The sequence below is a fragment of the Schistocerca serialis genome, chromosome 3, assembly GCF_023864345.2.
Source record: "Schistocerca serialis cubense isolate TAMUIC-IGC-003099 chromosome 3, iqSchSeri2.2, whole genome shotgun sequence".
In the NCBI taxonomy this organism is placed as follows: domain Eukaryota; kingdom Metazoa; phylum Arthropoda; class Insecta; order Orthoptera; family Acrididae; genus Schistocerca; species Schistocerca serialis.
Genome location: NC_064640.1, coordinates 11,625,941 through 11,647,534, shown reverse-complemented (window position 1 = coordinate 11,647,534; position 21,594 = coordinate 11,625,941). Strand labels below are relative to the sequence as shown.

The window sequence follows — 21,594 nt, the reverse complement described above, 5'->3', positions numbered from 1 at the left end:
AAATTATCTCTTCCACATATAACAAAGGAGTTTGAGTTTGTCAATAAATAATGACACAACACTTTAACAACCCATAAGCTGATCCTGAAAATTCTCATATTTACATCTCTTGGAAATATCTGCCAAATAAAGGACACCTTTTTTTGCTGTTTTCAATTGTTAACACGCATTGATCTCATTAGTTTCAAAAAATGGTATTACACTATCATATAATACTTCAAACAGGCCTGACATGTACCTTTTGTCAGCCACTGAACCTTTGTGTGCAAAAGTAATCTAACACAATTTTCATTACTGCCCTGGCTGTCAAAACATTCTATCATTTTTTGAAATGGGTTTGTTCTTGTTTAGGATTTGAATTATTATGGTCAGTGTCAAATATGAATGGAGACTTGTACATAGATGTTTCACTAGATGATGTCCATGCATCACACAGTGAACACACACATTTGGCAGTTCTTCCTTCAAAAATGCAATAGATCCACAATAGTGACCTACCATTGGTGGGTCTCCATTGGTAATGAATGCGACAATATTATTGAAAGGAATATTATTTTTTGTAAAGTATAATTTCACAGGATTAACTATAGATAATACTATTGTATCTGTTTTGAAATTTCTTGCAAATAGACTTTTACCTCGTAATGAGTTGTTTTCATCAAAATAATGCATGTATGCCATCAATAAACTCTACTATCCACAATGGTAGTCTCCTTCAAATGCATGAAAAATAAGTGTTTTGAAGAATACTTAAAAGTTTCTTTTTTCCCCTAATATTATAATTCCATTTCTTCAGTTAGTCACTTGCTGTTGCTTAGGGACAACATACTTAAAAGTTCAGGTATATCCTGATGCATTACTGTTTGATAAATTCTTGTATAGGGGGTATTTTTACAGTTCCTTCAATATTATAGCTTTGGCCACTGTGTGCAATTAATTGTAAAAAGTGATAAGTAGCAGTTAATCCATCTTTTTCACTGCATGTGGTTTTTTAAATGATGCAACAATTGTTAAAAGATTTTGAAATATTCTATATATTTTCTGGAAATATTCAGTGGCTTGTTTATCAATTGGATGCTTTGTAGAAAGTTTTTTCTTGCAATCGACTTGGCTCCAGTGCCTCATTGGATAATGTTTTTGACGCAATAAAAACGTTGGATGTTGTTTATTTACAACAGATTCTATGAAACCCATCTTCAGATACTCTGAGAGATAGCCATGAACGTATTTCTTTTTTCGAGACACGGATTCGTAATATTTCTCGATGTTTCGTTTGAAGTGAATCGAGCATGTACTGACCATTGTGACTGCAAGCAAAAGAGCCTGTGCTGTATATCATCATATGCACATGCTTCCTGTGGTTTGGGTTTGGATGGGATCGGTGCCAGCTGCCAGCTGTGAGAGAGATGCAGTAACTATTCTGGAATAAGGCTCTTCTCTTTGCAGTTGCACTAAGTTGCACTATAAAGCCATTTAGTTTCAATTAAGTAGCATGAACTAATCTTATGTGCAGGTGTCACAAATAGTACATATTCTGAAATTTAAATGGTCACGGGGAATTCTATGAAAACCTAAAGAAAAGTTTTTAAAACCATTACCACCCACAATGAAATCTGGAATGCCCAGGTGGTAGGGAACAGTTTGTGCCTAAGACTGCTGTAGGAGAAAAAAGGTGACAGACAAAATTTCTAGTTGGAGTGACGAATGGCAGCTCGCTCTAAATGTAGAAAAAGGTTGAACAGGGAAAACAATCCTGTATGTCCAAATACAGCATTAGTAGTGTGCTCCTTGACACAGCCACATCAATTAAATATCCAGGCGTAACATTGCAAACTGATACGAAATTGGCATTTGAAGATGGCTGCAGAATGATTATATTGCCAACAAGGTACATTTTGTGTAAGGACCACAAAGACAAGAGAAATTAGGGCTTGTTTGGATACATATGGACCGTCATTTGTTCCTCACTCTATTCACGAGTGGGACATGACAGGAAAGGTAATAACACCATGCACCATACAGTCGCTTGTGGAATACGTACGTAGATGTACATAGTGGTATCGGAAGGGGGAGGGGGGGGGGGAGAGAGAGAGAGAGAGAGAGAGAGAGAGAGAGAGAGAGAGAGAGAGAGAGAGAGAGAGGGGGGGCAGTTTAATCATTGCTAACACTTAAAGAATCACCAAGGAAGGTTGTATATGTCTTCCGAGCCCAAGAGACATTGGACAGTTTCATATGGAAAACATAACGGTAAAGCAGATTTAGAAACTAGATTTTAAACTGCAAACCTGACCACAATTTATTGGGTATGAACTGTAACTTATAATAGAATAAATTAAGCAGCAACTGGTAAAACACAGTTGTACATTCTGTTGCAATCCTGTCTCAAAATTAAACCAACCACAAATAAAAATGATAGCTACAAATGAAAATAATGCAATACTTCAATTTTAATGTCTTTGTTTTTCAGCATATAACAATATGTTAACAGAGGAAAAAAGAGTCTTTACCCCTGCTGTCAATTTGATGGCTCCTGCAACTGTAGGTGTATAAAGGTTCCATTTTTTAACTGTTTAAGGCAAGATTGAAAAAGAAATGATTAAAAAAATTGTTGATGCTTACTGTCTAAAAGGGGTAAAAGAATGGGTATGTGTGAACCAGATTGTTCAGTTGCTGCTTACATTCAGGTATTATTTTTGTACTCATCTGGGCCCTCTGCATCATATATCATATAAGGACAGTATGAGACCAAAGACAATGCTATGTTAGTTTTGTAAAGGCATCGTCACTACTGCTGTGTAGGCAGAGTTGCCACTGTTGTTACAGTAGGCTGAGTTTGTGAGGTCATGAAAAGGCTTCTGGTGCATACACCACTAAGACAATTTCTCCCTGCCATTATTACACAGCTATGCTCCAGGGTCAGGCAACAGGACAGGAGAACGAAGGTTCAACAACACTCCAACAAGTTCATAAAAAAGTAACACAAATTATTTGAAAGGTTTACTTATCTTTGTGACTAGTTGAATATTGAAATCTGCAACACTTCTTGTAATATAACACAAAAAAAGCCCTAATGGCTAAGTGAAAATAATCGTAGATAGATGTCACAATACATAGCAAATGTAATTACAGCAACTGTGTGTTCAATTCTAAGAATTCACTAAATGATGTTTACTGTCTGTCAGCCCTGGGCAATGATCTATAACCAAGTGGGTGAAAGTGGCTCTTCTGTCTTCTGTGTAGGCTTCTCTCTGTTGTTGTCCAGTCATTGGTGAATTGTACTCGGCCTGCAATTGGCTGAGGCGAGGTAGGTATCGTCATCCTCATCACCGCCCATGGTGCTGGTGGAACTTGTCCAAGTGGTGAGTCTCTATGGTGCTGGCACCAGCTCGCATCTTTGCGCCTGTGGTTCTTTTGCCCTGGCTGTCTCTTGTTTGGATGCCACAGCAGTTTGATGATATTGTTTCTTACTATAGGCCAATTTCGGTCTGACATCTCAGGTTATCTGTGAAAAGAACATTGTTTGCTTCAGTATTTCAAAATTTTAATTAGATAATTTAACCTATTATAGAATTATGGTTTGCTACGTATATCAGGTGGTCTTGATATCCATATGACATTTAAGTCTCAGTTGCTGTCGCCTTATTGTATAAGTCTGCTCCTTTGATGCTGTTGGAGCTATAGTACATGTTCGTATATTGTTGGAGCAGTTTTTATGTAATCGTCAAACTATGAAAGTTTATTTCATAATGATGATTTGTGACAGCTGTATTCACAGCTGAGTCAGCGATGTGACATGGTTACAGGCTGTTTACTTCTTTGGTATTCTCTAGGTCATATCTTTGTTCTTATCAGGTATATTATAGTGCTTCTGTGATTCATGATTATGCAAGAATGCAAATAACATGTGGTCTAGCAATATCGCCACCATGCTGTCTGAGCTCAAACCAAGCGACCAGTAAAGGGTCGGCACAGGAAGGCCAATCAAAAAGCACTATGCTTCACCCAGATGCAGGTTTATATTTTAAATTAAGTTACACAAGCTTTGGATTCTCGCTTTGTTTTTGCTGTTTGAAGTACACTGCAAATTCAGCATGATTAGTTTCAGCGATAACATTTTAGGTGAGCAAAAGAATGAAATAGCTTGAGTGAGTGGGTCTCAGAAAGTGCAACATATTCCAAGTAAAAACAGCTAAATATTTGTGACAACAAAGAATATAAATGTCATTTAAGCTTTACTCTTAGGTTCCTGCCTAACTGCACCCTCAGAAAGTGCAACATATTGGGAAATAAACAGCAAATATTTATGACAACCAAGGAATAGAGCAAAGTGCCCTATACTGGACTACCCTCCATGGTCTCTAGTACAACATTCTCCTGAACTGTAGTGGGAGCAAGTGTAAATATTAGTTTAGGCTTCTACCACCCTGTAGTGAGGTGCACAAGTTGCCTGCTTCACTTGTTTCGTATCAGTTTGCTACTACATGTTTTGTCCATGGAAAAAGTTTTACATTGTCTTACATTTTTCGTAATTTCTGTTAGATGTTAGCTGGTAAATCTTTCAACATGTGTGTGTTCCTGAATAGTAAGGGTTAAATTTAATGGTTATGATTAAGCTGTTTGATTCAAAATTTACTCTGTTATTAAATGTAGGTTTCAATCATGTAAATTGGACCCCTGAAGTTGCTTAATTGGGCCCCTTACTTTTGCATGTATAAAGCCAGCCTGTATTAATACACATTCTTATTCTCTTGGAAATCTCTGGATGATTGATCAAAGAAAGAGAAATGTGTCTCAAATGATTAGAGCTATTGATGCAGTTAAAAAACAGTTAAGTTGGAAGAAGGCCAGCAAACAGTTAAGTGTTCCAAAAACAACTCTTGTAAGGGTGTCCAACACGAAGTACAGTACACCTGAGGAAGCAGCAGAAACAAAAAAAAAGGCAGAGCTACAACATTGGGTAAAGATCCTGAAGAAGAGCTAGTCTTAGTCTTGCTATGGAATTTTCTTTGGCTTACTTGCAATGACTTGTGAAGAATGGCTGTACAACTGGTGGAAAGAAATAACATTGAATGTCCTTTCAAAGATGAAACTGCCATGAAGATGTGGGTTAGTCTTTTCCTTAAATGCGACCAAACAAAACCATCAGAAAGTAAGTCTACATGGAAATCAGGTTGAGCAAAGAAAATGCATGGAAATTCTACAACCTCCTCAAAGATGTTATGTTATACCTACTTTTCAACTATTTTATGCTTTCTCTGATTCAATATCTTCTTCTAATTTTGTTTAGTGTTGTAATTGTTTTTACAAGAGACCCAATTTTGGCACATATTTTTGAAACTCATCAAGTGTAAATTTCTTTCTGAAAGTAATTTTTTTTTTCATCATAACTTTTCTTTCTATTTACTATTAGTAAAATTTAAATAATGCATAACATTAAGAAGTAAATATTAAATGCTTTTAAAATATTTTTTTTACTATTTTCTGTTTTTTAAAAAAACAAAAATGAAATTGAGGTTCACGTCTAGGCACTTTCCTCTCTAAATGTCATTCTCCTTGTTCACCCACATCAATTTAAGCTGTACCCTTAGGTTCGTGCCTAACCACACCTGTGTAAGTGACAACGTGGTCGGAAAAAGTGGTCAAATATTTGTGGCAAGTAAGATTACAGGTATCATTGCTGGTATAAGAATTGGTTAAAAATGCAAAGATGATACAGTAATGACTATACAAGAAGTCATGAACCTGTTTCCTTTAACACAGTAATCACACGGCCACACTGAATAGCAATGGCTCATAACAAACTTATTGCTCATGTTAGGATTTCCTGCCTACTTTTACCGTCAATGGGCCATTGATATGTAATTATATTTAGTCCAACCAAGGATGGCATGTCTTTGATACATCTTCAGTGTGCCAAAAACTACTTTCTTTTCCCTTTATTGTCATTTCACCCCCTTTACCCCATATTGGTGGGTGGGAGGGAAGGGGCCTGTCGGTGGATGCAAGTTGTCACTCTTCAGCCATTGAGAGTAAAAATTTTAAAACATAGGATAAAATTGGATATGGTGGTTGACAAAATGAGTGTTCAGCGCAATAGAAAGATAGCTAGGCAGATACATAAATTAAAATATTAACACAAATGAAATGGCAAATGAATGTTTCAGAAAATATAAGAGACAGAGGGACAGTTGCACAAGTGAAAAGGTAAAAGGAAGGGGAATGTTATAAGTTGGTATATAAAAGACGGAGGGACAGTTGCACAAGTTAGAAGATAAAAGGCAGGGGAATTTTATAAGTTGGTAGGGCATGCAGGTGGGGGAGGGTAAGTGGATCAGGAAGGCTAGCCAGAGGGCAAGGTGTCAAAGGATCTGTAGGGCATGATAAAAGGAGGGAGGAGATTTGCATAGCAGAGGATGGGTCGAATCGGGGATTTATAGGTGCTGAGGATTGTGGAAGGATACAATCCCAATGTTTGGCTGGTTAGTAGTTGTCACTTTAGTCAGTTGTGGGCTTTCTGTTGAATTTGTTTCTGTCGAATGGTTAATAGATGGGGCTTACATGTTAGTCGGTGATATAGTGTCCCTCTCAGGTATTTTAGTGTGTTAGTTAACTGGGTAGGAAGGTTGTAAATGGTAAGGTAAAAGTTGTGGAGATGGAAGCTACAGGTGGTTCTGCCTGTAATTATTGCCTGGGTTTTGATAGGGATGATGTTGAGGAGCCACTGGTTGCACCAGGTGGTGAATTGAGATGGAACTGGAGGGATCATTGGGATATATGGAGGGTTAGGCAGAGGACAAGGAACCCAGTGTCATTGACATACTGGAAGAGATGAACTGGAGGAGATGGGGCATTGTCTTATTGGCAGTATAGAGGACAGAAGAAGAGGAAAGAGGATAGAACCTTTGGGCACACCTGCAGTGGGATGGAAGATACAGGATTTGTTGTTGTTGTTGTTGTTGTTGTTGTTGTTCTTGATGGTGACATAAGATGGGTGATTAGAGTGAATGGATGTGATAATGTGGACATAATTTATGGGAAGTGCATGGGTCTTGAGCTTAAAGAGGAGGCTGAGACTGGGATGCCATACATCGTCATATGCTTTTTCAAGATCAATGGACACAAAAATGGGGGATTAGAGGTTGCTGATTTGGTGGGGTAGGACATGAATAAGGCACAAGAGTTGGTCATCATAGGAGAAATTGGGGTGGAAGCCACATTGGTGAACAGGAATGGGTAGGTGTTGTAGGTATTTATGGATACATCGGGATAGGATGGACTCAAAAACATTGACAAACACGAAGGTGTGGTTGGTGGGATGGTAGGAGTAGTAGTCAGTGGCAGGTTTATTTAGTTTGAGGAAGAGGAGCATTCAAGAGGTTTTCATGGCTCAGGATAGAAACCCATGTGAAGGTTTATATTATGAAGTGTGGCTAGGATGTCTAGAAAGGAGAGAGGACATTATTTCAGGTGTCTGTAGGTAGGTTATGCAATCGTGACCTGGAGCACTGTTGTGTTTGTGAAGGAGTATCTGTTGAATGTCTTATGTTGTTATTGGAGTATATATTTCTGTTTGTGGGGTGTTGTCAAGGTACTGGAAGCTAGGAGTGAGGGGTGGGAGGGAGGTATTGGTACGCTCATCGACCTTTGGGAACAAGGAGTAATCAATGTGGGGGTTGTGTGAGATGGTAGAGATAGGATTCAAAGTGCTTGGCGTTGATTAGGTTATTGGGGAGAAGGTGATCATCATGCAAGTGGGGACAGGAGGAAGTAGGGTAGTTGGAAGTAAGATGGTGAAATGCCCTCCAGTACCTGGAAGAGTTTATGGCCAGTGTGGGATTGAGGTTTGTGCAGGTTTGTCACCAAACTCTGCCTTTCATAGCATTCAGCAGATTTCAAATGATGTGGTGGTAGTTTTGGGGGGGTGTCAAAGTGTTTCTTGGTCACGGGTCTGCAAGAAAGATCGGTAAAGGCTACGGGATTCACAGAGGATTAGTTTAACGTTCTGTCGACAACCAGGTCATTAGAGTTCATGGAGGAATAGGAGAGGACATTGGTGGGTGGGGGGGGGGGAGGGTGTATGGGATGGTGTGGATAGATGAGGGTTAGGGGATGGTGAGTAGGACAGGGAGATGGTTGCTTCCAATGAGGTCAAGGACTGCTGCAGTAATATGCCCAGGGGTGTTAAGAGAGGTGAGGATTACATCAGGAGTGGAATTGCTTTCTGTGTGGGTATGCAGTGGAGGGGGAACTATATCAGTCAGTCTGTAAACGGTTGCCACTGCTGGAGTTCAGCATGGGACCAGCAAATTGCGGATAGTGTAGTGAGGTTGGAGAAAGGTTTCTTTCACGATGAAAGTACCTATATGGTGTTGGGAAAGTGTGTGCATGAAGAGGTGTGTGCTGGCTGAAAAGGAGCGGATATTGTGGAATGGCATATTATACTGCTGTTGCACCATGTGTTAGGGACAGAAGGGGTGGTGTGGATCGGTGGCTAGGGTGGGTTTAAACCATGGTGTCAGAGATGGGTGAAAAGAAAGTTTACCTGGTTACACCAGTAGGTGGCTGGTGTGCCGAGGTGGAGGACAGAGTGGGCAGCAAGGGTAATTTGGTGTAGGATATGTGGCCTCTGGAAAGGGTGGATGTTTTGAAGAATTATGGGCATAAAATGGATAATGTCTTCAGATGCAGGAGGTGGACAGACGGAGTTGTTGGGGTGGAGGAGGGAACTGTTAATGGGGGGGGGGGGGGGGATGTGAGGTTAGGGCATTGCTTGAGGAAATCATGGTACTTACAGTGGCGGCAGAAGGGAAGGTTTTTGCAGTCAGTGGTTAGGTGGTTGTTATACACTAGGCATCTTTGGCAGCAGTGGGACTGAGGGCAGGAATTGAGTGGTTCAGTGCCGTGTCATTCGTAGATCGCGGCCCCATTGTGGGTGGGTATTCAATGAGGGTGCGGACTTTGGAGGTTGATCCAGAGTCATCAAAAATTCGGAGTGCTTTCTGAATGTCTAGATTAGGATGGGACTTGAACTCAGACTCCATCGTGGTCTCAGGGTTGATCCCTTTTATTGCGGTGGTGAGGGTAGGATGACAGCGAGGAGGTTGTGGTTGCTTGGTCTGGGTGGTTGTGGGGAAAGGGTGCAGGGCTTCCAAAGGGACCGAAAGTGACACGGGGGATCTTTTGGAGGAGTTTGGTGTGGAATTCTGGATCAGGGATCTGATGAGAACAGAGGGATGAGCTGAGTGATGATGGTGAGGAAGGAATATTTTTCTGATTTCGAGGAGGAGTGTTTTGGATTTGAGGAGGTTGGGGTCAGGATAGGAGAGGAGGAACGGATGAAGTTCTGTAGGCGTGATTGCAGATGGAATTGCCTGGCAGTCCATAAAGTCTGGGCTTTCAGTTTTTTTATTTATTTATTGATGATGCTGGTCCTTGTGCTGGATCTGAAAAGGGTGCTGTCGAGGCTGGTGTGCATGGAGAGGAAAGGACCGGGGGAGGGGGATAGGCCTGATGGAAGGTGGCAGTAAGCCAAGTGGTGATTGTAGGGGATTGTGAGGGGCAGGGGTAAACAATGGTAGTGGTGGGAGAAGACATGGCAGTGGTGAATTTACCAGTTAATGGATGGGTAATAAAGGAAAGTCGACGGCGGTGGCGGCAGTGGTGGTGGTGACGGCGGTGGTTGTAGCCGCAGCAGGGTGGTGCTAGCTGAAGGATGAAAAGCAACTTTAGTAAGAAAACAAATATAAATGTGTGAATGGGTGAAACATAATGTTTTTCAACTGGCATTCCTGTTAGGACTTTCCATTGATCACATTGTTAGAGCTGTGACGGTGTGGTGGGGTCATTGCTAGACCCCATGTTGTTTCCATTCTTGCCGTGTTCATGTGGTTCTATGACCACATATAATTTAATCTTATTGGTTTTTTTTTTGAGTGGTTATTCCAGATAGTGCTTTCCAGTGGATACTTTTAATTTAGTGTTAATGTGATCTGTGACACATTTATAGATTTTGTGTTTTTGCTCATCTCTTATTTTGAAGGATAATTTCAATACCATTTCTTTGTAGTGTTTGTGTTTCAAATCGACCTGTTCATTTAGTATTTCTTTGGGGTAATAGTGTGTGTGTGTGTGTGTGTGTGTGTGTGTGTGTGTGTGTGTTCATTTCTGCAAGAGTACTCAGTGATTGTCCTTCTTGCGCATTGTGTGAAACCTCGACAGCCCATTCCATATCGTCCACTGTATGATGTTCTGTTTTCAAGTGGTGGAAGAAAGTTGATTGGTTACAATCGCTATTTGTATTGTTTTTTAAGTATCTAATATTGAAATTCCACCCAGTGTGACCTATATCAGATTTATCAGACACTCTGCATACAATTTTGTATATTCCTGGATTTGGAATAGATGGTTGGTTTTGTTCGTCTGGAGTCTAGTAGTGTTCAAAGATTGTGTCAGGTCTGGTATGCAAATTTTACGTTAGGGTGTTTTAATAATGCATTTATTCTGTGCTGTATCATTCATAGATGTTTAGTGGTTATGCATATAAATTTTTGTTTTGTTGGTAGTTCTCATTTCAAAGTTTTTCTTTACATATTGTGTAGGCTCAGTGCATGACAACTTTAGGATCTAAATCATTTCATTCTGCAACATATTTTAGGAGTTGTATCTATTTTTGTGTGATGTCATGCTCCAAAGGCAGAGTTATTAATTGAATAAACATAGTATGAAAATATGCATATTTTTGCAATTTTGGATGACAGGAATGTGTGTTGTTAATGTTTGTTATGGTCAGTTTCTGATAAGTCTTGAATTTGTGTGCATACTTGATGTTTATGGTCAAATCCGAGCAATTTATTGTTTGTTGTTTTCTAATTCTATTGTGAATTTATTTTGTGGTGCAGATTGTTGAGAGCGTCATATATTAGTCAAATGTCCTCATTATTTGCATCTATTAACATCAATGTGTCAACATATTAAAGTAGTAAACAATTTTGGAGATTACTGTTTTTGTGGCATGAAAGAATTTCCCTTCTAAAATGTTTAAGAAAATGTCCACTGTTAAAACTGTGATGCTGCATCCCATATGTATACCATCTGAGTGAGTATAAAATTTATTATTGAATTTAAAGTAGTTTTGTTTCAGTATTAAACTTAATAATTGAGCAATATCATTGACGCCCGTTATGGTAGTTATCTGTAACGTAGTACATTGTGTTGTGTTATGGTAATTGCCTTGTCAATTTGAATGTCTGTATATAGATTTGTGATATCAAATGACACAAATTTGCGATTGTTTTGGATTTTAATGTCTTGTATTTTTTGTGCTAGTAATACAGAGTTTTTTTTATTTTGTATTATTTATTAAAAGTGTATAGTCTCATTAGTATGTTGTGCAGTTTCTTGCTAAGCAAGTATGGGGGACTGTTGACTACTGGCCAGATCGGGCAGATCTATTATGAATTTTTGAATGTCCATGTAATGTAGGTGTTCCAGGATTCATTAGCAAACGCACTCTTTTGTCATAGATAGAATTGTATTTCTGACGTTACTGTTGTTGTGTTATTAGCTGTTACTTTATTATTAATTTGGCGGAATATCTTATAGTCTTTGCACTGTTTCTTTGTAATTATCAGTGCTTTCTTTTTCTATTGCATTCACTGCCCTAATAGTGATTTCATTTCATTGTTTCATAGGTAATCTAATTCCATCAGTCACTATTTTAGTTGTTGGTGTAAGTTGTTTCCTGACAGTCTTGGGGAATTTTGGTTCTAGATTATATTTTTAACCATTATCTAATAGATTTTGTTCACCCTTTGTAAATAGTATTTCAGTTAGGTTTTTCTGTTTTTATCAAATTGAAATGGGGGCGTTTGTGGCGAACTTTTTGTAGGATATTGCATTTTATGAGGTTTCGAATTTTATTTTTGTATGTAAATCATACTTTTTGTCTAATAAACTGTACACATTTATCTGTAAATTTTGAAACACAGATGGCAATCGTGCCGAGTTAGGCCTAAAGTAATAAACGACGTCATGAAACATAGCAGCATTAATGTCATACAGTATAATGGGGAAATGCATACAATTTCTTTGATTGAAAATAAAAATGCTTAAATTAGTTGAAAGTATAAAATTCAACACACTATGCATAAAGAAGAAAATTATTCCTACACGTCAGTATCAAGATTGTCGCAAAACCTGTAATTATATCAACTGTCAAGCTATCTGCAGCCAGTATATGGATGTGGCAAGAAGTCAAGGAAAAAATCGAACGCAAAGTGTACCTTAATCAAGATATGTATCTTGCATATTTAGAACTTAGTAATAGTATCATTTAAATTATGTTTGATTGTGTTTCAAAATTTATAGATAAATAAGTACAGCTTATTAGCCAGAAAGTATGATTTACACTAAATCAAATTTAAAACCTTATAAAAATGCAATATCCACCACAAACACACCCATTTCAGTTTGATAAAAGGACAGAAAACCTGACTGACATATAACTCGCCAAGAATTCACAAAGTCTATTAGATAAGAGTTTAAAATATGATGGAGAATCCATTCCACAACACTATCTGGAAATAACTTAATGAACAATAAAAATAGCGATTGACGTAGCTAGATTGCATGTAAAGCAACAAAATGAAATTGCTGTTAGGGCAGTGAATGCAATAGAAAAACAGTATCAACAATTACAAAAACCAGTACAGAGAATATAATGATAACCTAACAGCTAATAATGCAATAACTGTAAAATCAGACAGCAGTAAGTTTAGTTATACTGCAGCAAAATTACTATATACAAAAAGTAAATGACTTTTTCACAGTAAATAACATCACATAAATCACTAGAGATCCCAAAAACAAGTATGCATCACAAATAGAGAAAATATTGAAACAGTGTAATACAGGTCTATCTGACTATGACAGAAGAGTAGGTTTGGTAATGAATCCCAGAACTCCGAAATTTCGTGGACATGCTAAAATTTACAATATATCTGCCCAGTAGTCAATAGTATAAATAGTCCGATATATTTGCTTAGCAAGAAACTGCACATCATGGTAAGGAAACTATACACTTTTAATAAATACTACAAAATAAGAAACTATCATTCGCACGAAAAATACATAATATCAAAATCCAAAAAATGGCAAATTTGTCTCATTTGATATCACGAATCTATATACAAACATTCCAATTGAGAAAACAATTATCATAATAGAACACAATTTACTATGTTACAGAAAGCAACCATAACAAGCATCAGTGGGCTTGTTCAATTATTACACATAATACTGACACAAAATTACTTTCAATTCAGTGATACGTATTATACTCACTCTGATGGTGTAGGCATGGAATCTAGCATTGCATGTGGACATTTTTTAGATAATTCACAAGAGAAATTCTTTTGTGCCACAAACACAATAATCTCCAAAATAGTAGACAACTTTAACATGTTGATGACACACTAATGTTAACAGATGTAAATAATGAAAACACCCAACTAATACATGATGCTCTCAACAATCTGCACTGCAAATTAAAAATCAAAATAGAATTAGGACATAACAAAACAATAACTTACCATAAAAAACATCAAGTATGCACAAAAGTAACCACTGAAAAACATGCATTTACAAAAATCACATCAGGAAATTGTCTCCAACCTCGTGAAACCAACACTGTCTGGCATAATCAGTTCCATAAAAAAACAATAAGATTAGATTACATATGATTTTAGAACCACATAAAGACAAATCATAGAAGCAATACATTATAGCTGATAAGAACGAAGATAAGACCTAGAGAATACGTAAGAAGCAAACACCCTGTAACTATGTAACATTGCTGACTCAACTGTCAATACAGCTGTCACAAAATGTCATCATGAAATGAATTTCCATAAGCTACATAAAAACTGATCCAACAATAAATTTAATATCTACTATACCTCCAATAGCATCAAAGGAGCAAACTTATGTGATAGTGTTACAGCAACTGAGATATCAGAGTTATGTGGATATCAAGACCAGCTGATACACGTAGCAAACCATACGTTTATAATAGGTTCAACTATCTACAAAAAATTTTGAAATATTACACCATAGTATGTACTTTCCATAGATAACCAGATGTCAGTCGTGCGCAAATAGGCCTATAATAATAAAAAATGTCATTGAACACAGCATCACCTTTGGTCTCATTAATGTCCAGGTACTATGTTGCCTTTTTTCTTATTCTGGGGGGGGGGGGGGGAGATTGCATCTTCATCTTGTGTTGGGACATGCTTAATGTTTTAATGAAGAATTACTGTTTTTCCACCCTCAATTCAGGTGACATTGTTCAATGTTATCACTTTGATATCAGGTTCTCATGATTTCCCTTTGGTAAAAGCTTTGTTGTGCATTAATGTTAGAAAAAAAGAAGACTGTGAAGATTTATTGATTCTGAAAACTGTGAAAAAAATGCTGGTGACTTCAGCTGTTTGCACAAAGCTGAAATTTCTGAATTTGTTTCTACTGTCTGGTGATTGGTAGAGAGCATTGTTACTGATGGGATGGACTGACATGTTGTTATCAACTAATAATTTTGTCACTGATGTAATATTCTTAGCATATTGACTGCCGAGCATTATTTTTTTCCATCATTCTTGTGGTTATTTGCTCTTTCCCTCATAATTTTGTGCCTTTTTCAGGCATTTCCCGACTTGAAGTTGATTTTTCTGAGAAGTTTTTAGTAGCAGTAACACCAGTTATAGGACGTAAGATATTAATCTGAACAGTTTGTCTGTCTGAAGGCACCATGGATCAGAATACTGGTGAGACTAGGTACTGTGCTGATACATGAGTGTAGAAAAATAAAACATTTGTTTGGGCACATGTTGTCTTTAAAGCAACCATTAATTCAGTCCATTTAGTGTTACTTATTAGTGTGTTGCATGTAATTCATTTTGTTCGAAATTTAATGGCTTAAGTTATTTCTTTAATTACAGGGTTATTGGTGGCCTTATCTCTGCTCATTTACTTATCATGGATCCAGATGAGCCATTTGGTCAGTTACGCCCTTCAGGGTATGAAAATGACCTACTCTATCTTGCACATGACTTGGCATCTCGCTTGCTACCAGCATTTGAGAAGAGCTCAACAGGCATTCCATATCCAAGGGTAAGTGTATGTTATACATCTTGCTATGAATGTTAATACTGCAGAAACCTTTGTGGTCATTACTTCAAATTTTTGTGACAATTACATCATGTAATTAATATTTCTTACATGACTGAAAGAAATTTCTTTTGTGTTTCTCTTTCTTGTTTCACATTACATTACATTACATTACATCACATCACATTATATGATGATTGAGGAGAGTTTTTTTCAAAATAAATATGACTTATTTTTGAAAATAAAGCAATTTCAGGTGAGATTAGTTTAGGTTGTAAAATAAGTCAACCAAAGCATGTAAACATATGAATATAATAGAGGGAAACATTCCACGTGGGAAAAATATATCTAAAAACAAAAGTGATGTAACTTACAAAACGAGAGCGTTGGCGTGTTGATAGACACACAAACAAGCACACACACAAAATTCAAGCTTTCGCAACCAACGGTTGCTTCATCAGAAAAGAGGGAAGGAGAGGGAAAGACGAAAGGATGTGGGTTTTAAGGGAGAGGGGTAAGGAGTCATTCCAATCCCATCCTTTCGTCTTTCCCTCTCCTTCTCTCTTTCCTGATGAAGCAACTGTTGGTTGCGAAACCTTGAATTTTGTGTGTGTGTTTGTGTTTGTTTGTGTGTCTATCAACATGCCAACGCTTTTGTTTGGTAAGTTACATCATCTTTGTTTTTAGATATAAAGCATGTAAACACTTAGTCTTCGTCTCCTGACTTCAAATTTGTTGTTTATCCCTCACCTTTATCATCTCCCTGCATCATTCTCTGTTGTCTGTTGTTACAAATAAATTTATGAACTAGTGATGCTTTTTCTGTTAACTGTTGTTTTGGTCTCTTGTTATTAGTAAATGAGCACTCTTGATAAACTTGTCACGTCAAATTGTAAAACTCTAAATTTTGAATGATGTCCGACATTGACTGTTGAAGGGATGATGGAAATTCACAGATGTAATTTATCTTACTTAGAAGATTAGGTTTAATATTCTGTCAACAGTGAGATCATTATCTGAACTTCAGCTTCATCTCAGATTATCTTATTGTTGACAGGACAATATAAACCCTAATCTTCCAGGTAACATCTGTGGATTCCCATCGTCCTTTCAACAGTCAGTTGCTTTCCTACTGAAGACAATAGAGGGTATTTTTGAAAACTTGGAATTTTATACCAATCTGTTTTGACAAAGTTCACCAAAAATGCTCATTTATTAATACCAAAAGGTTTAAAAACAGTTACTTCAAAATGCAGCTTGGGTATCTTAAACACTATGCTACATCACTTAGTCAAGATGTTGGTGTGATGCACCCCTGCCACCGAAGATTAGACTAATGTCAGTGATAAGACACTGCCTGCAGCATCATTGCTCCCTGTACAAGGTAAAATATGGTGCATATTACTCTTTAGCCTTTAGATATCAAGCACTCACTGCTATGCATTGCTGAGTGCTAATGTATTAATCTGTTAAATGTGTTAATGCAGGTACTAATTTCCTAAATCTCCTTGATAACAGAGTTCTAGTGGTTTGAAGTGTAGGTCAGACACTATTTCTGCATAAACCAGGCCTTATGCGTACTCATAAGGCTGTTTTTTTGGCTACAACAGAGGTTTTTGTATTTCTGTCCTTGATTTGTCACTGATGTTAATGCATGATTTTGGAAACTGAATAGACTGTCTAATGTAGCTACTACCACACATTCAAATGAAAATATAATAATTACTTTGTATTCTGAGACCAAGGCTATCCTTCACAGGGCACATATTCTCTTTGATGTTCTTAGGTAGGTAAAAAAGGATATAATCCTCTGTATAAGGTTCATTCTGTTTTACTGGTTGTTACTGTACAGACTGGAAGGAACCCCACATGCTGATCCTACTGTGTTGACAATTTATGTTCGTCAGCATTTTCTGGAAGTTGCTGATAGGATGTTGTGTGCAATAGTCTTTTTTAACACAGATGTCAGATGGTTTATTTTAGTGCCAGGATGGTCCTTGGCTGATACTTTTTACCTATATGTTCCAGTGTATTAACCTCAGGAGTAAATGAGCAGCTTCAAGAAGAAAGCAACATTCAAACTGCCCTTGAATTCCAGTCTTTGCCGTAATGCATAACTTCAGGGTTTATTCATGTTAAAGTAAAGCTGTATATTCACAACCCAACAACCTTCTCTATTGCAGACACCGCACTAACCTGCAAGGGATATAATGCATGTAGAAAATGTGGCCAAACAGCAAACGAAAATGGAAGAACATGTTCAGTGACACTGTGTATAAACTGATAAGCCAAACATGTATACTGCAGTTGAGACTGTGCAGCTTCCTGGGGGAAAAAGAAAATATAGGAGATGAAGGATGAAAGAGGAGTATGACATTACAAAGCAAAGAAGTTATCCTTGACACACAAGCTGCCCACATTCATTTCATTGGTTATGTCAGTGATCACATTGATATATTGTAAAAAGCATCCATCTATGTTTCAGCACCTAAAGCTGCGACAAGCACATTTGCCTGCAATTCTGCTTGCAATAATGGACTTCAGGCTAAATCAGTGGGCTTGTCCATACCACCAATAAATGTGATAGACCAGTGTATGGCACAGACCCAAACTTCGTCACTTCTGGGGAACAGAGAACATTCAAACTGTTTGACACCAATACAAAACAACTATACATATTAAAGGAGAAGCATGTGTCAAAAAGTAGACATATAAAAAAAGAAAGAGTGTGAACCCCCCACCATACTACACTGGTCTTGAGTAAATGCTGAATCAGGTAATGACCCCAGCTCAGAAGACGTAGATATCGAGGTTTGCTTTACAAAATGAATAAGCCCATCCAACGATTACCTCAACCATTGGATAATCGCCAACTTGATGAGAGGAAAGAAAAAATAAAACCTTACTGTTAAGGTGGCTGCCATTTTGCAGTGCAGTGTAAATGGGGTCTAACTACACTGAGGTGACAAGCCATGGGATGCATCCTAATTTCATGTCTGACCGCCTTTCGCCCAGCGTAGTACAGATGCTCGACATGGCATGGACTCCACAAGTCATTGGAATCCCCTCCAGGAATATTGAGCCATGCTACCTCAATAGCTGCCCATAATTGTGCAAGTGTTGCAGGTGCAGGTTAATTGACATCCCAGTTACATCCCATAAAAGTTTGATGGGATTAATGTTAGGTAATCTGGTTGGCCAAAACATTCGCTCAAATTGTTCAGAATGTTCTCCAAACCAACTGCGAAGAATTGTGGCCTGGTGACACGACATCGTTGTTTTGGGACATGAAATGCATGAATATCCGCAATGGTCAAATGTAACTATTTCCAGTCAGTGATTAGTTCAGTTGGACCAGAGGAACCCTGTCCATTCCGTGTAAACACAGCCCACAACATTATGAAGTCACCACAAGTGTGCACAGTGCCGTATTGACAACTTGGGTCGATGGCTTTGTGGAGTCTGCACCCCACTCAAATCCTACCATCAGCTCTTACTAACTAAAATTAGGACTCAGGTGACTAGGCCACAGCTTTCCAGATGTCTAGGGCCCAGCCGGTACGAAGAGGTGCTGCAGCCAATGTCACGCTGTTAGCAATGGCACTCACATCGGTCGTTTGCTGCCGTAGCGTATTAATGCCAGATTTGGCCAACTGTCCTAACGGATGTGTTCGTTGTACATCCCACATTGATTTCTATGATTATTCATGTGGTGTTGCTTGTCGTTATGACTAACAACTGTAGGCAAATGCCTCTGCACTTGGTCATTAAGTGAAGGCCGTTGGCCGCTGTGTTGTTTGTCCTGAGATGTAATACCTGATATTTGGTATTCTCGGCACACTCACGACAGTGTGGATCTCGTGTCCCATGTGTCTAGCTCCAACTAACATTATGCTTTCGAAGTCTGTTCGTGCAGCTATAATCTCATTGTAAACCTTTTCACATGAATCATATGAGTACAAATGACAGTTCTGACATTGCACTTTGTATTCATGATACTACTGCCGTCTGTAAATGTGCATATCACTATCCCATGACTTTTGTCACCTCATTGTATATCTGGAGGAACTTGGACTTATAGTACAAGGTAGAGATTTGTGCTTGTATTTACAGTAAACACATTTTCATATATCTGACATTCCGGTGCTAAAGCGTTATGGTCTCCTCTAGGGTGATGACCTCATTGAGGAAACAGCTAAAGGAGAAGTGGTCATTTGTGGATGGTGCACATACTCCCCACAGCAGCCATATACAATCTGTGACTTACACGGTTTGAGCAGAATTGTAGCTACTTTCAGTTTACCCCTCGTGAACCAGTAACACAGGGGTTTGCACTAGGCTCATAACACAACTCTCCCGCCCGTTATTAATTGGTGCTGATGAAAATGTACAGAATGTTTGGGGCTACACTACCACTTGCATTTGGGGCGAAGGTGTTGAGAATCTCTTGTTGACAGAATGTTTGTGTGTTCTAAACATAGGGATGGAAATGCAGTTCAATGCTATTGCAGATCTGTTCCCTGCCGTTAATCTTTCACAATGCTCCCCTGTCCCTACACATGTAGGTCACCGGAAAGTGATCAGTGTTTTTTCCCCTCTCTTGGTAACCACTTACCAATCTGGATACACCTACCAGACAGAACAATTCACATAGAAATGACCCAGACAGGTGTTCAGGGGTGAACTGGGCGTTGTACCTATGCTTAAAGACAGAGGGAGTCTCCAGTATTGGGTGGGCCACATCACTAATATCACCCACCATCCCACTGCTGGAAAGTGCCAAAGTGTTCACGGTAGCTAAGGACTTTGGTCGTTCCCTGGTGCATTGAAGAATGCCACACTGCAATTACAGCTACTGAGATACAACACAAATGTAGATTGAAATGTTACGGGCCCAGTTTTTACATCGTAAGTCTCATGAAATTTCATCTTTAATCATCATCTGGTGATTACTGAATGTAGGGAGCAGTTATTCAATAAATATGTATCACACTGTAGAAGTTACTATTCATTCTCTTGCGTTTTGTTAACACTAAATTCAGTATGTATGTAGTCACATAAATATTGTAACACATACTGTAAAGTTACACCAACTAGGAGAATTTTCTCAAAGTTCACATGTGACAATGATTAACATAGATGCTTGCATATTAAGCAATGGATGACAGACAAATATTAAAAATAAGTTGTACACATCTAAACCACCAGACACTAAATTTGATAATGCTAAACATAAGCTATGCATGCATTGATGACTATTTACAGACTTGGTGTACGCCACCTGTATAAATACCCATGTGGTATAGAAATGACAAATTGTTAAAATATGGGACTGTTATATTTTAGATATGAACGTAAAAGACAGAAAAAGTGAAAGATACAACAAGCAGTAAAATAAACCAGGGGACACGTGTGAAACTTTTGCACTTTTATAATTTTAAATAATGACAGTGTTTGGAATAAGTGCAGATGTTGGGATAAGAGTAGTTGTGGGTATGAAGAAGAAACATTTTTAGAAAAGAACTGAACACCATGGAATAATCATCATGTATTTATGATACATCCTTGTATACACATTCCCATGCACATAATTTTGAACAAAATTCTTTACGTGGCATTACGATACCACAGTGTAAATGATATTTTACATAAGAATGTAATCTTAGTGTACTTTTTGTTTTCATTTTCTGCAAGGGATAGGGGTAGAGATAATTTTGCTTCTTCAGTGATCACTGTTATTATCTATGACAGTGCTGGAAACAAATTATCCACTTCATAAGACCCTTAAAACAAATAAAATGTTATTTGTATTAAGATAATGTGAAAAGTAAACATCTTACTCGTGATTAATAAGTTAGCTTCCTAAAATACAGGTATGAAGCTTGGCATCCATGAAGCTCTTTTGCCTCTTAATAGTTAAGCCTCTCTTATGTTGAAATTTTCCACAGATAGTAATTTTTTAATGCAAAATCAGTATACAGAGTCAGAAGATAGTTAAAAAAAAAAACTTTCTATCGATACCTCATTCATCCTGTACGATTAGTATGTGTTGAGAAAAATTGATGTCGACTTGAGAAATAACCAAAACTTGTATGATTATTAGAAAATGACAAAAAATAGGCTCTGTTTTGAGTGTGGGAAGTTTTAACATGTGCAGGGACTCCCAAAGAGTGTCTTATTGAGAAATAGTGCCATTGCTGGCTTCCTCATTCCCTAGATTTATGTCTATGCAGTAAATTCATATGGGATTACGTAAAGTACAAGGTCTATACCAACCATTTCCTTACATTTGAAAAGTTAAAAGAATCCACCAAGATAACCATTTTGCAAATTCCATAGGAAAAGCTGAGGAAGGCATTTGAATTCCCTTACTGATATTTTGAAAAGTAACTATCATACAAAAGGCTCTTTTATGTACGTATCATATCT

General features: G+C 37.9%; 1 protein-coding gene across 2 annotated transcripts in view; it reads left to right on the top strand.

Moving 5' to 3' along the window:
• The window catches only part of LOC126469670 (ER degradation-enhancing alpha-mannosidase-like protein 1), a 201,057-nt gene that overhangs the window by 66,219 nt on the left and 113,244 nt on the right, over positions 1-21,594 (top strand). For both annotated transcript variants that reach the window (XM_050096819.1, XM_050096820.1), the window contains exon 3: positions 14,997-15,168. In XM_050096819.1, the coding sequence (XP_049952776.1) occupies positions 14,997-15,168 (172 nt within the window). The remainder of the gene's footprint in view (positions 1-14,996; positions 15,169-21,594) is intronic.